Source organism: Eupeodes corollae, chromosome 1 (assembly GCF_945859685.1).
Source record: "Eupeodes corollae chromosome 1, idEupCoro1.1, whole genome shotgun sequence".
Classification (NCBI taxonomy): Eukaryota; Metazoa; Arthropoda; class Insecta; order Diptera; family Syrphidae; genus Eupeodes; species Eupeodes corollae.
In genome coordinates this window covers 166,690,865-166,708,027 of record NC_079147.1, presented here as the reverse complement: position 1 = coordinate 166,708,027, position 17,163 = coordinate 166,690,865, and the positions used below count along the sequence as shown (strand labels likewise).

The following is a 17,163-nucleotide window of genomic DNA, read 5'->3' as shown; positions in this document are numbered from 1 at the left end:
TTGAGGCTTAAGATTTTGGCAAGTACCATTTCTTCAGTTATTTTTAAAGATGAAATATAGGTTTGAGCACAACCATCTAAGTGACTGATGTAGTGAGGATCAGGATCATGGAAATGTTCAGTATAAGATTTGCTAAAGTATTTAGCAAATAGATTTGTTATACATAGTTGTTGGATCTGAGGAGATTGTGTTGGAGTAACTCATTGCATAAGGAGAGGTAAAGGGGAGGATAATAGCGATTGAAGGTTGAGAGATGGTGAGACCTCGCAACCAACACAGTTATCGCAATCAGATGAGAATATGAGATCAAGGTGTCTCCCCATAAAGTTTGCTACTCCATTAAGTTGAAAAAGACCACAATCAGACAGACGATCAATTAACAGCGATTCAGATTCAGAAGAGATGTTAGTTGGAAAGAAGGATGTCTGATCATCTGAGGTGGACCAATTGAGATGGGCAAGATTAAAGTCGCCAAGAACGATGATCAAATCATTAGGTTGCACTTCTTCAAGTAGATAATCAATGGCATTAACAGCAGCTTCGTATGCTTTAATTTGTTGGGCTGGTCGAATATAACAACAAAGGACAAAAAGAGACAACTTAGGGAAAGTAACCTTAGCTGAAACACCTTCAAATTCGATTGAAGTAGGAATATGGAGTAATGAACTTTCAAAATTACTATTGATAGCTCAAAGCACACCACGGCCATGTGTTTTACTCGCACATTCCACGCCATCCATTCGATAGATGGTATAGTCGTTAGTGAAGAGTTCCGTACCAAGGATATCGGGTGTGAGGTTAGTTTCGGTAAGGGCAAAGATGTCAAAAGGAAGGTTTTGGGAGCTATTAAAGACAGTAGACGTTTAAGACCTTAACCCTCTTAAATTTTGATAGTATAGGCTAAGATATTTAGGTTTCGTGGTCTTCAGGTTAGGAGCGATAGTATTTCTTCATATCTGCAGGGGATTTCTGGATATGAGATAATCGTTTTAAAGAGGTGAAGGACGCAAAAGAGGTTAGGTTTTCTCTCACTTTATGAGGAGAAATTTCAAGACCATAATGAAATTTTAAGAATATTTCCATAAGTGCTTCACGTTTGGTAGGGAGGCCTTCTTGGAAGATTAAAACCTTTATGGTTGTATTTGTTTTACCTTCAAAGAAAACAAAATCTGGTGTGTCGTGCAAAAATGCTAGGTATAGACGAACATTATTGTAAATTGTATGGTCTCTAAGACGGGACATAACATACCGATCATTAATATTGGTCTCAGATAAATGTTTCGTTAACTTGAAATTTGGAGGGATCATTGAGCTTAGGAATCCTTGTGGTTCTTGGGAAACTGATGAAGCAGATGCAGGGTAAAGGGTTCGAGAATTTTTAAAACTTGGATCCGCGGATGTTTTGACAGGAGGATCAACCATCGGTGGACGTAAACCAAAACCCGGATGAGAAGGGTGGTTAAGGAGAGAAAAGTTTGGAAATATTCGTGTTTTAAGAGTCCAGTTGGGTTCAATATTATTTTTGGGATTAGGTTTGGGTTTGTTATACTTAATGATATGATTATTGCTATTCATTCTGGAATCCGCATTCGACCAAGTCGTTTATATCCTCTTTGGTGATGAAACATCCAGTTATATTTGGAGGGAATAAGGAACTCGAATTTTCTTACAGACAATTGAAGACATTCGCAGATATTGAGATATATTCTCGTTTAAAATTGGAGCGAATCAATGTAGCAACAGCATATCCGGGGCAATTATTCAGCATGAACTATGTGTTGTTAGCAGATTCAAGTCTGCTGATTCTTAAATTCCAATCGGATAATTTCCAGGAATGGCCACATTTTTTGATTACTTCGTCTTCCGCAATTGTATTTATTGAGGTGGTTTGTTGCAGAGGTTCGGCAGCCAAGTTTGCCGCATGAATTTCATCACGAATGGATACGTTCGCGATATCACACGACGGTATGCCGGGTTGTTTAATGATGTCGTCGAGAAGTGATTAAATTTTCAGTTATTTAACATTTAGGCTTTCAAATTCGCGATGCACACTCGTATTGTTCTTGATTACTTACATCGTAAGCAATAGATATGAGTGCAGTTAAAACCCAAGAAAGCACGCGATTAATGTTTTCAAATTGGTTAACGAGTCTAACATTTTTAACATCACTTTCAGTAGACAGACACTTTTTTTTCAGTTCTTTTGCCGAACAAGTCAGCACCTTTAACTTATCGTCAATGTCTGAACGGAGAGAATTAAACCCACCGATAACGTCACAGTATTGTTTTTCCAGAGAACGTATCGTGGAAAGGCACTGGGTGGACGTTTGTTAAGATTGGATGTTCGAGTCCTCAACACTATTGCAAAAGTGATAAAATTCCTTGGAGAGATTAGAAATTTGATCTTGGCAAAAGGAATGTTTATAAGACAGGGATTATTTAGAACATTGAACTGCAATCATAATATCCGACACGGATATTTTCTTGCGTTCATTGCAATAAAACTCAAAATTGCGTAGATAGTATCTAAGGTATACACTCGCCTTTCTGGCCAAGGCAGCACAAGAGGGGTGATGGTATTCCCCATGGTATTTTTATATACTTGTTAATACACAAGAAGAGAAAAATGCTGGTGTAATGGGAAACGGCGATGGACAGTAAAGTGGGTCGGGTAAGTATATCACGCGCTGTGAGTAAATTGATAGGTTTTTTGTTGTATTTGTATGATAATTGTTTACTGGGGGTCAGTGAGAAGGCGGCAAAAGGCAACTGCGGAGCGAAAAGAAAGTGCGACTGCACTTGACGAAGGTTTGTAGATAAGTTCTCGTAGCATCCTCTTTCACTTATTTTCGTCTCACCGTTGTAAAACTTTTGTTGTACAAAATAACTTAATTGTTTTTAAGATTTCTTCATTTGTTATTAAATCACTCAGAGCATTTTCAATGAACTGTGAAACATCTTCTAAAAACAGACAGTTCTTGTTTTATCACCCCGTCAAATCAGCCAGATTCTCCAGAAGGGAGACTTATTGAATTGCGGCAAAAAGAATAAATATTCATTTTTTAATTGGCTGATAAAATCAATTGCTTATACAAAATTTCTATTAAGAATTTAAAATTTATAATTTCTTTGTTTATAATTTACATTATATTATTACCTATATTTACAAAATTTAAATTTCTATAATGTACAGTTACATAAATACATTAAACAATAATAATTTTTGTTAAATCGAAAACAAAATTTAAATTGCTCAATACAAACAAAAATACTAAATGTCGAAATCTTTTTAGAAAATCACTTTCAATTAAATTTAATTTTATTGGCATTAACTAGTATTCCAGCTGGGCAAGAAACTTCCCCAACTTCGGTTGTTGTTATCAAAACCTGCAAGGCGTACAGAAATCACATTTTGTTTTAGTTACTCCAAGAAACAATATGTTCAATGACAAAGACTTACCTTTTCCTTTGGCAACATTTTGAAGCATTTCTATTTCACTCGGACTTAGTTTTAATATTGTATTTAGGACAGGTACCAGTCGAGTTCTTTCATCGCCATTGTTGAGAGAAACGAACTGTTGAAATTGTTAAGAAATAGTTTTATATATTTTATAAGTTAAAAATAATGTTTTTTTTTCTGTTAAATTAACTAATTTTTTTAAAAATAAGTTACCTTCAAAACGACGTTCTTCAGATACTCCGAATTATGCATATGTTTCTCTCGCTCAACTGTCCTCTCTTGCCTTCGGACTTCTTCCTTAAGCATTTCATTTAACTGCGTTAGTCTGGCCAAATCTTGCTCGCTCTCCGCTAGCAATGAAGTTAAATGCCTTACACGGCTTTCTTGCTTCATTAAACGTTCCTTAGTTTCCTGTAGTTCTATCGATGGTGACAATGATTTTCTCCTTTCCAAAACTTGGTACGTACTATCAACTGCTGGTGTACTCAACAATTCTTCTAATGGAATCAAGTCATGATTTGACCGCTTTCTCGGTTGCAGGTACTTTGGGTTTTGTGTTGTTTCAGCTTCCGATCCTTCAGCATCCTCACGTTCCAAGAGGGTATAATCGTTTTTCTCAAACGGTTTGCGTATTAAACTTTCCGAGTCTTTTTGCTGGCTTGACTTAAGGTCAGCAATTTCTTTATTATACTTAGCGTGCAATTCTTGCAGCTGTTGGAGGTGACAGGAATCCAAAGCCTCCATCTGGAGGCGATGTCCTTTTAACGTTTCTTGGTATATGTCGAGCTGTTTCTTATTTTCTCGTGTAATACTCTCACACTGCTGACGAACTTCTGCAATTGTACTCTGCAACTCATTTTTGCGATTTCTAAGGCATCTGTTTTCTTCTTGAAGTTCTTCGATTGCTTTTTCACTGACTTGGTATTTATCTAGGAATGTTTGAAGACGCTCAGATATGTTCTTGTGATCTTCTTTGACTACTTTTAGTTCCTCTTCTAACTCGCGCTCCTTTGAGGATTCTTTCGTTTGATTTTGTCGCAGCACTGATTGTGCTTTAACCTTGTAATTGGTAAATTCACTTTGCAGATCTTGGAAGGACCTTTCGGCAAGTATAATTCGACTATTTGACTCGGTTAGTTCGACTTCTAATGAGTTCATTCTTTGAAGAAGATTTTCATTTTCTTTGGTCATTGTAGCTCGTTCGTCTATGAGCTTTTGGGATAGTGACAACGCACTCTTTTTAAGTTCTTCTACTTCCGATTGTAGCAATTGTTTTTCGGACAAACACTCTTCCAGCTTGGCTGCAGTTTCTTGTTTATTGTGAACGACATCCTTTACTTGAGCCTGCAGTTTGTCAATCTGTTTTTTGAGTTCACCTGCATGAACAATCTCACTTTCCTTGCTCTCTTCAAGAATTTTGTTTTCTTTTTTCAAAACCTCAATTGCTAATTCTTTGCCTTGAAGTGTCTCTCGCATGCGGTCATACTCAGCTGCTTTGGCTGTTAACTTAGCAATGGTTTCATTCAAGGACTTTTCAAATGCTTCAATTTCGAGATTTAAAACATTACTTTGCTTTTTGGAAGCCTTTAGCTTACTAACTTCTGTTTTTAACGAATCAATTTGATTTTCACAATTAGTCAATTCTTTTTGCAGCGATTCTCGTTCACTTTCCAATGAAGATATCTTTTCGGTCATGTCTGTTGTTTTGGTCTTCGATTCAGCAACTTGTTTCTCCAACTCAACCATGATGATTGATTGCTCATGGGACTTTTTCTTCATCTTAATGGCTAAGGCTCGAAGCTTGTTGTATTTCTCCTCGAAACTTTCATCAACCTCACGTAACCGTGCTATATCCTCAGTCCGTGATATAGTTGAAGTAGAAAGGGCTTCACTTTGTGCATCATGATTATCCAGCTGTGCTCTTATAATTGTGATTTCTTCTGTTAATTGTTTTATTTTGGTTTCATTTTCTCGCAAAGAATTCTGTAAGCGATTGACTTCTTGTAGAGCAGATTTATTGTCCTCGCTAAGTTTTTGCATTCTTGTTTCTTTTTCTTTGATTATGGTTTCTTTCGATTGCAAATCAGCTTCAATTTTGGAGAGAGCACTCGATGTTTTTTTCATTTCAATCAACATTTCTTGATTCTTTGCTTGTTGTTTGGATATGACATCTCCTCGACCTTTTAGAGCCTCATTCAATTCACGCATTTCATTTAATAAATCGGTATTCTCTCGTTCTTGTTTTTCCAATTTGGTTTGGAGATCTTCACAAGTTCGATGATTAGCAATTAAATCGTTTTTAAGTTTAATCACATCTTCAATGTCAGAATCGTGTTGTTTGGCTTTTGATAGTTCTTGTTTCAGTTTATCATTTGCGTTTTTAAGTTGTTCAAGCTCTTCGATCAATTTGGACACGACTTCTTCGTTGTGTTCTTCCATATTTTTACTTTTCAAGCTTTCAATGAGTTCGGTTTGTTGTCTCTGTTCATGCAGTGCTTTTTCACAGCAATCAATTAGGATGGGTAGATATGATAAAGTGATGTTGGTTTCGGTTTTGAATTTATCAGTTGTGGATTCAGAGAGTTCTCTTTCCAGCTTGTGTATTTTTGAATCTGTATTGTTGATGATTTCATTAACATTTGCTGTCTTTTCTTCAAGACTTGCATTCTCTTCCTGCAATAAACATAATTATTCAAATTTTATAAAAAAAATCTTAACTTTATGACTCCTAAGATCTTGTTTTATTATCTATCATCTACTATTGTTACTTGCTAAAAATATTAAACCATGATCGCTAAGACATGCAAGTTCACAAGTACAGACTTCAGTAGGAAAAATATACCTAAAAATAATGACAAGTCTATTCCGATGGTGTTTTTTCTGCTCAAGTTTTTCGGAGAAATAAAATAAGAGAAGATTTTCCGCTAACTTGCAGAAAGGGTAAATATTTCTCTTGGCGCTATTAAAGACAAAATGTTCTCAATTTTTCTGACAGAATTCAACCGCAGTTGGAATAGTCTAACAGACTCTACCTCCAGAAAAATGCACATCAACACTAGAGGCACTATCTTTCAATTACTGGCATATGCTGATGACATTGACATAATCCTAAGAACTTAGCGTGATCTTAATGGGTGCTTTTTGTGAGTATTAAGGCTCAGGATCAGGTGGCGCACGATATATCTAGCTGGAAATTGAACTAGGTGAAGAAGTTTGTTAAGTAAGTAAGTAAATAAAAATCAATCTAAATAGAAACTAAACCTATAAAATTTAATTTGTCTCTTCCAACTATTAGTTGAGAGTACTTCAGCTAAATAACTCCATTTTGCAGTCAACGACTATCACTCGTCTAAAGCTTTTCTCCCCAAGTTATCGTCTAACTTTTGTTGGTGTCTTTCCCGCTATTTATATAGCTTTCTCTTACTCCCACGCATTTTTTGTTTGTAATTTGAGCAAAACAAAGTTTCTTATAGTTAAAAAAATATAAAAAGCGTGGTATTAATCTTTTTATCCTTGTTAAATCTGAAAAAAATTGTTTCATTTCTATCTTTCTATTTTTCCGTGCGCATGTGCCTCCGGGTAATTTTTTTAATTTAAATAAACAAAGTGCGAATTAAAATATTACGACACAAGGAATCTCAACACCCAAATGCTCATAACTCCAAACTAGGAGTGGAAAAAATCCCCGAGGCCTAAGCTAAGTAGCATTTCTTTCCTTCTTCTTTATCTTTTATAGTTAATTTTTACAGCGAGGAAGGGGAAATGTTTCAGAGAAAATGGACTTTTAGTTTAGTTAAAACTGAAAAAGGCGAACTCTTAGATGTTCAAGTTATGGAATATTGGGGCTTTTACTTTAGATAAATCAAAACTTTTTTTCTTAATTTCCAACCATACTACCCGTTCAAAACACGTCACCATTCTTCTGACGAAAAGAAGCTTTTATCTATGAAGTCTACGCATTTCTTGTAAAATAGGACAAGTTGCTAAAAAATGGTTTGTTTTGAGTTGCAGAGTGAACAAATTGCATCTAAGTCCGTTCTATCTTTGTATATGAAAACTATACTACAATGAATTTGTTTTTGGTTTTTCTTTATACGATGCACTTTTATATGAAAAACGGTAGAGTAAAACAAAAATTGCTGAACATTTTGTCCAATATGGGGATGAATGAAATTTTTGTATGCTTACATCACCTGTTAAGGATCTTTTACCGATTTTTGTTTTTATTTACATTCATAAGGCTGCTGCTCCTAGTGTGCGATCTTTATACATACATATATGCACAATGGTTTGTACTATGAATACAAAGCTACGATGCGATTTTTGTATTGCAGATCTTTGTAAAGAAGAAGAATATGGGGGTAGTTATACGTTTGGATATAGTTATGTATATTTTGGCTGGTAGGTATTTTGCTTTTATTTGGCATTAAGTTTTTCTGCAATATTTGAAGATTAGATTTTTTTCACCTTTAAAGTTTTTTCTTGTAGATAAATATCAATTGGTAGGTGATTTTTTTTCAGGATGTGGGTTTAATTTCAAATTTAAAATATAAAGGGTATTGGTAGGTAAGAAGGTATTTCATAAAATTTGAAAGGGACTTCCTTCTAGTATCCGAAAAGTGATAATATCCGTACACTTTTTGATAAATATGTAGTTTAAAATAAAAACAAAAATGAATTGTTCATGTTGTCCAGATAATTTGATAGTTGAAATAAATGTCTTTCATTTATGTTCTAATCCTACTTTTGCTTTAGCTATAATTTATAATTAAAGATAATACACCTTAGTTTCGTAAATGTAGTGTAGAATAAGGTGTTTTTAACTTTTCATAGGAAGTCCGATTTGTCGAATTAAAAATATTGACATTTCTCGAGGTTTCAAGGTCTTCAGAGTCGAAATAAAAGGTTCTTAGAAAGATGTATGTGCGTGCGTGCATACGTCAGTACGTTCGCGAAGTTTTTTTAGTCGTCCATAGCGAAAGAACAAGTAGAAATATCGACTTCAAATAAATTTTTTTATGTAGTTAATGAAGCAAAAATATGCGAAAAGGGCTCTAAGAAAATGGGTGGGTGGTCTTCTTAAAAAATGATTTTATCTCCAAAATAATTGTGTGCAACAAGTATAACGTTGTTAACATTAATGTTAAAATTTGGAGACAAATTGATTCGACAGTTTTGTTTATAAAATTTTCGACCCAAATATGTACATATTATGGTTTAAACAAATTGCATCTTATACAAAATATTGTTTTCGACATTTAGTTAATTTTCATAAAAATCCAACAGTCCGTTTTTTCATAAAAAAATAAAATCTAGTAAAATAGTACACACATTTGGAAAAAAATTGATGTTTGGTTCTCAATATCTCGTTAACAATAGAAGATATTTAATTCAAATTAATTTCATTCATCCAATTTGTATTGGTTTATATAAGAAATAAAACTTTTAAGAAATGCTATTAAAATTGGTAACAATTCTTGTTAATATGTATTTAAAATTAAACTATTTCATCATATTCAAAATATCGTTGGTAATTTTAAAACTTTTAAGAATAGTTCAAGTAATAACTTTTTTAACAAAACGCGAAAAGCTACAAGCATTTTTATGAGAATTTTTTTTTGTCATAAAACCAATTTTGAAATTTGCAACCTTGGTGATTTTGAGCTAGGTATATTTTTTCAATCCTAAAATTTAGTAAATATTTTTAAATAGACTAGGTATAGGATTTTTTGCAATCTAAATCATTACTTCTAAAATTGCCTTTACTTACTGCACGAAAAGAAATAATACCCCGTTTCGATAGTCAAAAGCGCACGCTTTTGACCAAATCTTGGCGGCCAAGCTATTGTACTCTCCCATTCTGTTTACAACCTTTGACACCTAAAGCTTAAAACTGCTTTTTCAACATAACTTATCTCGGGTGATCCATAGCATCATTAAATGTTTGCTTTTTTTCGTAAATTTCTCTTGGAGTTTAATTTTATTATTAGTACCTATATTTTAAAACAGTAGTTAAACTTTAAGTTTATTCCAAATGTATGGACAAATTACCCCAAATTTACTTTATAAACTCAATTATTTGTATTAATTTTTAAAACAAAAACCATAAAAAAACGTCCAAGCTAAAATTTCCTTCAATTATGCGATAATGGTAGGTATGTTTACTATCTTTTTAAATGTGTACAAAATTTAACATGCATCAAAATATTTTATTTCACTATAAGTTGTCAATAATTGTGTAACCAGCTTTTGAATTGCGTTTAGTTTCAATCATTATTAAAAAAACATCGTTCTAAGACTTTGAAGATTTAAACTTCTTTATGGTCGATTTGAAAACAAACTGCAAGAAAGGTTTAGGCGTTCAAATTAAAAAAAAAAAAATATTTATTATCTGTTATTTCATAAGAATACAATACCTACATACATATTTACTTGCCTATAACAGTTGAAGTTATAATTTCCTAATAAAATCCTCAAATCATCAAAAATATAAAATCTCAACCAAAAATATAAAATTTCTAAACAAAATCGCAATTCACCTGCTTTTGTCTTATCATCTTTGTATAGAAAGTCTACCGTTTTGCGTATGTAAAAATACAACCAAACCAAAATACAAACACAAAGAAACAAATGTGTATTCCCCTTGCACTCAGACTTTCGTTAATTCACTAAAGTCTTTCTCTATTGCAAATTATAACATTTATAAGTCTCCCGACTGCAATCGATTTCTCCATTAATGTCTTCGCTAGACGTTCCACAAAAAGTATGTAGATGCCGCCCTATTCGACTTCCACCATGAGAGTACTATAGTTTTCATATACAAAGGTTCTATGTGGCCTGTAGGTGAGCCCAAGAATTTCAGTCCGTATTTTTGTATTAATTATTAACACCCAAAGTCAAATTAAGACAGCTGTAGGTTGCTCTAGAAAGTGATTCCCTAGCGCTTTCGAGATAAGTTTTTTGTTGTAAAAGGTATTTCTCAATTCTTATTTATTTTTTGCATTTAGATTAATTGCTAAATTATGTGCTGTGGCAAGAGCATGCCAATTTCGAAAAGGGGAATATCCACAATGGAGTGACATAAGCAGGATTTGCTTGTGCAGGCTTGCGTTTAAATTTCTAACATATATTCGCTAATTCGTGCCACTCAGCAGCTGGAAGATTCTTTTGGAAAAGTGATCTGAAAATGAATAACTTCCATATCCTCTAGAAATTGGTATCCATACACTTGATTTCGATAAAAAAAGGCTACTGTTCACGGTAGCCTCAAAAACCTTAAATTTCGATTTAGGGTCCACGAAGCTTCTTGAAAAAAATGTGACCACATCGAGTTTATAACTGATTTGTCTAGTACCAGTTTCGCTTTAATATGATTTTTGATGTTCAAATTATGAGTGATATTAAAACCAAGATATTTATACTCGCTGACAACTTAAATAGTGGTACCACCTAATTCCCAATTTGGTACATTATTATCTGAACGGTTTTGAGGTTTAAAAATCATAATTTTAGATTTAGAAATGTTGATTTTGAGATCCCACGAATGGCAATATTTTTTAAGTTTATTTATCTGAAGCTACAATGTCACTGGGTTATCAGAGAACACCACCAGGTCATCAGCATAGAGCAGAATCTTCAAAGATAAATCGCTATAGTTGACGCCTCCCGGTAATTTATTTTCAATATCTTTGATAAAAAGAGCGAACATCAAGAGACTCAATTGACAGCCTTGTAGAATACCTGTTTCGGTATTAAAGAATTTTGACATAGATATACCATTACAAACCATTGATGACGTGTTTAATAAAAGTTATTCATAAATCCGAATAAATTTGGATGAAAGACTGCTAGCTTATATAAAAGTGATCTTCTGTTGATGGTATCTAAAGCAGATTTAAAGTCGATGAAAAAAAGTGTATAAGGCCTTCTTTTTGTCGATAAAACTCCTGGCAACGCTCGTAAGATCAACAATTTTGTTGAAAGGCCCGCCCGCAAACCAGCCTGATATCGACTTATCAAATTATTGCATTTGTGCAAACAGTTTTCTTAGTGAGTTTAGAACTGAAATGCCTCTATAATTTTCTGGTGAACTCGGATTACCCTTTTTAAATATAGGAAATATTGTAGCCAAACGAAAGTAGCTCGAAAATTTCTCTTATGTAAATATTTTGTTTAATAACCCTAACACACGCTCGAGAAATACAGGAGTTGAATTCTTATAGAATTCGATAGGAATGCCATCAGATCATTTTTCATTCTGCTTATAGATGATAACATCTCAACCATGGCAAAAGGAGAGCCTAGCTCATCGATTGAAACATTTTGCAGGGCAAAACTGATTGAATTCTGGTCAGGATCTGGCAGTAGTAAACCTTCAAAGTATGTGGCCAGGTCGTCAACACTAATACTTAAAGACGATGGCTTGCTGCGACCTCCCAAAATCCGTACATTGTACCAGAATGACTTTGAGTCTTTTCAGTCTACATATTCCCAGCTGCTTTGATTAAATATAATTGTTTTTTCCGTTTACACAAATCTTTATATATTTTATTTTGTTCAAGGTAATTTCCTCTGTGAGTTTGGTTGTTAGATTGTCTAAACAATTTTAGGTAAGCGAAAGAACTTTCACTACATTTCTTACATTCATCGTCATAACACTTCGATTTTGGCATCAGTGTTGTAGGACGAAATTTGTGCGTTTCTGATTTTCTTATTATTTCAAAAATAGAAACTGCAACAGATTCTATACATTCTGATAACAGACCATCAGCATAGCGTATAAGTTGGCTTAAGTTTCGTCTATACACACCAGCCCTGTTTTTTTTTAACATCTCTATTATTTAATCCTGTAAAGAACTCATATGAGACTAATATTGGAAAATGGTTTAAAAATTTTGCTGGGCGTACTTCAAAACATTTGATTAAATTGAGCCAATCTCCATTCACTACGCACAAATCTATAACTGAGCATACTTGGGTTGAAATAAATGTATAGTTAACACTAGCATCTTCGTTCGTAACCCCATTCAATACAAAAAAAAACAATATCTTCAAACATTTCTAACAGTAGCTTTCCGTTACCGTTAAGACATTCATCTAGTGAGTTTCTCATGGAGAATAACCTCACATGGTTTTAAAGCTGAGAGTTTTGAAAACTGCTAATACGACCATTGAGATCACCAATAATTATGAGGTTTTCTAAATTACTATTTACTACAAAGTTTTGTAGCTCATCCTATTCTGAGCTCCAATTATTATAATTTAAATAAACAGGACAAATTTGAAAATGTTTTGAACCACATACTATATCAATCAAAAAAATTTTACAATGAACCTCGCACATCAACGGAAACTCCAAACAAACGTTAAGATATATCGCAATAGCAAGTCTAAAAAACTGGAAATTCACTTTTACGGATTTACGAATCTTAACTGAAGAAGCCTCTGCCATTTTTACTGCCATTCTCAAGAGGTTATAAAAGAAGGAAATAATCAAGTTATCTGTACAGACACTCCCTCTTCGATTAAAGCTGTTAAAAATGCCAATAACAACACCTAACATTCTAAATGCAAACGACATCATCCAAACACTGAGTGGTTCTTCGAGCAGATTTTCTATATTAAAGACAGACAACATACTTATAATGCTGGGCAGAGACCGAAGCCCATGTAAGCATTCGGGTAAGGGTTACAGCAGATTTATGAGGGGTTGGATCAGTTCCTGATAATGAGATATATTTTGCCACTGACATATTCATACTTTGTATCAGTTTAAAACTGATGATTAGTGCTTTGAACTACTATAAAGCAGATGTCTCATTTGGATTCGAAAACTGATCGATTCCCATAACACAGAAATTGTTAACTTTAAATAACATATTTCCAATCAATTATTTTACAAGCTATATTATAAAATAGTATAGTTTATGGTTTAGTAGAACCTTAGAGCTCTAAAAATCTATCTCTTGCCTTTCATATGGATGGAGTCAATTACTAATCAGTGCAACGTACCTTCAAATATTTTATTTCTTTATCGGCTGAACGCTCGGTTGTGGCTAATTCCTGTTCCAATTTCTCTTTGTATTCCGTAATGTTGGACAATTGGCTTGTGAGTTTTGTTACTTCTGATCTCAACGCATTTATTTCCATATCAGTTTGCCTGGTGTTTCCGTCAATATTGGCTAATTGTTCCTGCAGCTGTAACTTTTCAGACATAAGGACTTTCATTTCGTTTTCTAACATTAGTCTGTTATTTTCTGCTATATCTTTAAGATTCTTATTTTCTTTTTTGAGTACTTCAATAGCCTCCAGATCTTGTCTACTAACTTCTTCATGATCAACTTCATCGCTAGCTCTTATTTTTTTACCGATTTCTTTCTTTAATTTATTGTTTTCCTCTTGAAGTTCATCAATTAACGTTTTCTGTTGGCGGTATTCAACAAGTGCTTTTTCGCAGTAATCAATTAGTATCGGCAACTGGGGTAAGACTATATCAACATTTTCAGCCTTGTTCTCAATTTCATTCTTCAAATCGTTGTTTTCTTTTGTCAGGGACTGTATATGACTGCAGAGCTTCTCTGATGCATGCATAATCTCTAACTGCCATCTAGAGATTGAATCAGCATATTCGTGGTGGCTTTCGACTAAAACACGTTTACATTCCTTGAGCTGTTTGAGTTTTTTATGGACATCAATAAATTTATCTTTTAAGCCTTGAAATTTTTTGCGTTGCTCTGAGTTGATTTCTTGAAGATTCTGGCATTTTAAGGCTAAAGCCTGTGAATCATTCTGTGCAAGATTATATGATTCAGTAAGCATTTCATGGGTTTCTTGTAAGTCCTGGTAATCGGTAGCTAGTCTCCTACTAGTGACTTCGTATTCCTTAAGTTTTTCTACCTCTAATTCAAGAAGGTCTAAATGCTGCTTCTGTTCTTTGCCAAGAATATTAACCTAACAGAAAAAGTAAACACAAGGTCAAATGGTTTTCAGTTACAATTATTCGTTATAAGACTGCGTTTCTATTAAACACTAAAGAGTATATAAGACCTTTAGTCCTTGAGAAGGGAACGAAGTTTAATTGCCAAACCTGATTCAATTGCTCATCCATTTGGTTGATATCTGTTAGCAAGCTTTCGTTGTCTTCTGTAAGTCTATTAACTTGTCGTCGTAATGCTTCATTCTCAATGGTAAGTTGGTCCTTATCATTTCTGCTACTCATCTGCTCTTCGACGAGTGCTTTATTTTGTCCACGCAGTTCGCTGATTTCTGAAGTTAATTCAAGTTTATTATTTGTGAATTCCTCAAGCATCTCTTTCATTGTGAGAAGAGACTTCTTATCTGCTTCTCGCTGTGTCTCAAAATGTTTGATATGTTCTTTGAGTTTTTGATTTTCTTCAGCAAATTCTATAAAAAATAATTCAAATCGGTACAAGTTCTGTATTTAAATTTTATTGAACTAACCATCTTTTGCTTTTTTGGCTTGTTTTGCAATTCCTAGGAGTCCTTTATATTTGTTAATGAGCTCCTCCCTGCTCATGGCTTCGATAGTATTTTTCTTAGCGTCCATCTAAATCAATAGAAATAAGTTTTTAAGTTTTAAGTTCGTGAATTTGATAACATACCCCCGCGGCCGCTGATTGGTTTGCATCCATTTTAATTAAATGGTATGTTATTTTTTAATAATTTAAATACAATTTATAGAAGATTAATTATTTTATGTGAAAAAAACTTGTGATTTATTCTTTGCATTGTCAAGTTTTAAGACGACGTCACTTTATTTTTCTTGGTTTTTTCTTTGCTTTACTTTTCTATTCGATTTCATTTTTTTGATGTTTCTCTTTGGAATTCATTCCATGACAAAACGGATGAACCTGAATAGAGAAGTGTCAGCTGAAGTTTGCTAGGATCATTTGAGGCTGGTCACACACGGCCGAGTTGAAGTTCGTGTTTTCAAGACATGAAAACTTCGATCTTAATTTTTAGATGTGATTTCATTTTATTATTATTATAAGCTTATGTATTTTGATGACATTTCAATTAATTTACTAAATAATATCTTTGTTTAAAAAAAATGCAGATGCAGAAAGTTATAACAATTTAACACTTATTACATTCATATAAATATATATATATATATTTTGTTTAAGTTAAAAATTATTACAAATTATTAGCTTTATAATGAAATTAAATTAAAAGTTACAATTAATTTTAAATAAAATCAAATGATTAATTAAAAAATAAACAAATTATGTGGCGCAACAGTCCACTGAGAACTAGGGCCTAGTGACTTACAAATTTCAACCGTTCCTGTGTGCGAGTAATGTTTTCAAGGATGGAAGAGACCTAGTGTTTAAAGCTGAATCCGAACGGCTTATTTGTATGAATGTATGTATTTTGTTGAGATTTTTTTGTTTTTACATTTGTGATTCTTAATTCTTTGTATACACAGTTATTTCAATATCTTGTTATTAATTTGCTGACTTAGGAATTGGTCAAGACACACAGTTTTTTTTTTTAAATTTAAATTTAGTTTATTTTTGTAAAGCACATTAGTAGTTTTCTAGACATAGTCTCTTGATTTTATAAAATTACGTCCACTTAACAAGACGAATCCAAAATTATAACCTAACCTAAAGAAAATAAAATAAATGAAAGATGGATAGAGAGAGAGAGAAAAGTAACATGAGATGAGAACACCAGATAGGTACCCCTATATGTGTCTCTATCTAGACTCTAGAGAACCCAGAAAGTCTAAATGCATTAGAATCTACTTATATACTTGACTATGATTGTTTTTTTATATTTCTAGTCATTACATTAGAGTTCATTAGGATTTTTTTTTTTACATTAACTATAACTATATATATATACATTTGTTTTTATTTTTGTTTTTATGTAAAGGCAGATTAGGAAAGTGAGTTGCTTAGCCTCTGTAGGTATTAGGAACTTGCTTTTTATAGAAAAGGGAGGTGCAAATATCGTCGATATTTGAAATTTGGAAGAGATCGTTGGAACCCTCATTGAGGATGCTGATTGGCGACATGTAATACCTGTCGTTTATAGACCAGTTAATGTTGTTATTATATGTGGACGGATTAGCGTTTTGTATATAAGTAACTTCGTTCTACTCTCAACATGTCTAAAGTTAAGTTAAATTTTTAGCTTTGCCGCAGCGGCTCTGCTATTGTTCAGGGTTTTTCTTGTATGTGGGTTCATTTTTAGTCTCTCATGCAAATTGATACCTAAATATTTGATTGAATTTTTTAAAGGAATTTGTTTACCCAAGATGTATAGCTTTAGGTAGCGACTCTCCCTCACTGCCAGATGGTGGCCCCTGCCAGCTGCATTGCGGAAGCATATTAGCTCACTTTTATTCGGATTCAAGGTAATTCCCTATTTTTCATAATATGGGATTGCAACATTTAGGTGCGATATAACTGAGTTGAGTACTGCGTGCGGTCTCTCGTTGGGACTGAAAAGGATTGTATCATCTGCACAGAGTATAGCTTCAGAGTTATGGTGGCGAATTGGAAAGTCATAAAGGAAGAGAAGGGGTCCAAGAATAGATCCTTGGGGAACACACGCCTGATACTTATAAAGGAAGAGGTTTCGTTCTCAAAGTGCAGCGTAAAATTGCGGTTAGATAGTTTAACAAGGAATACCGGGAGGTTGAGCTGGTAAAGTTTGAAAATTAGGAACATGTG

The 17,163-nt window shown here is 33.5% G+C and overlaps 1 protein-coding gene across 1 annotated transcript; it reads right to left on the bottom strand.

Annotated features, from left to right (window-relative positions):
- Nucleotides 1-3,110: 3,110 nt before the first annotated feature.
- Nucleotides 3,111-15,247, bottom strand: LOC129939686 (GRIP and coiled-coil domain-containing protein 2). The gene is made up of 7 exons (XM_056047795.1): nt 15,082-15,247; nt 14,921-15,026; nt 14,547-14,863; nt 13,472-14,410; nt 3,674-6,133; nt 3,461-3,575; nt 3,111-3,387 (listed from the first exon to the last, which is right to left on the bottom strand). Exons 1-7 carry the CDS (start codon nt 15,109-15,111, stop codon nt 3,329-3,331), a joined length of 4,026 nt encoding a protein of 1,341 aa, XP_055903770.1. The 5' UTR covers nt 15,112-15,247; the 3' UTR covers nt 3,111-3,328.
- Nucleotides 15,248-17,163: the final 1,916 nt, after the last annotated feature.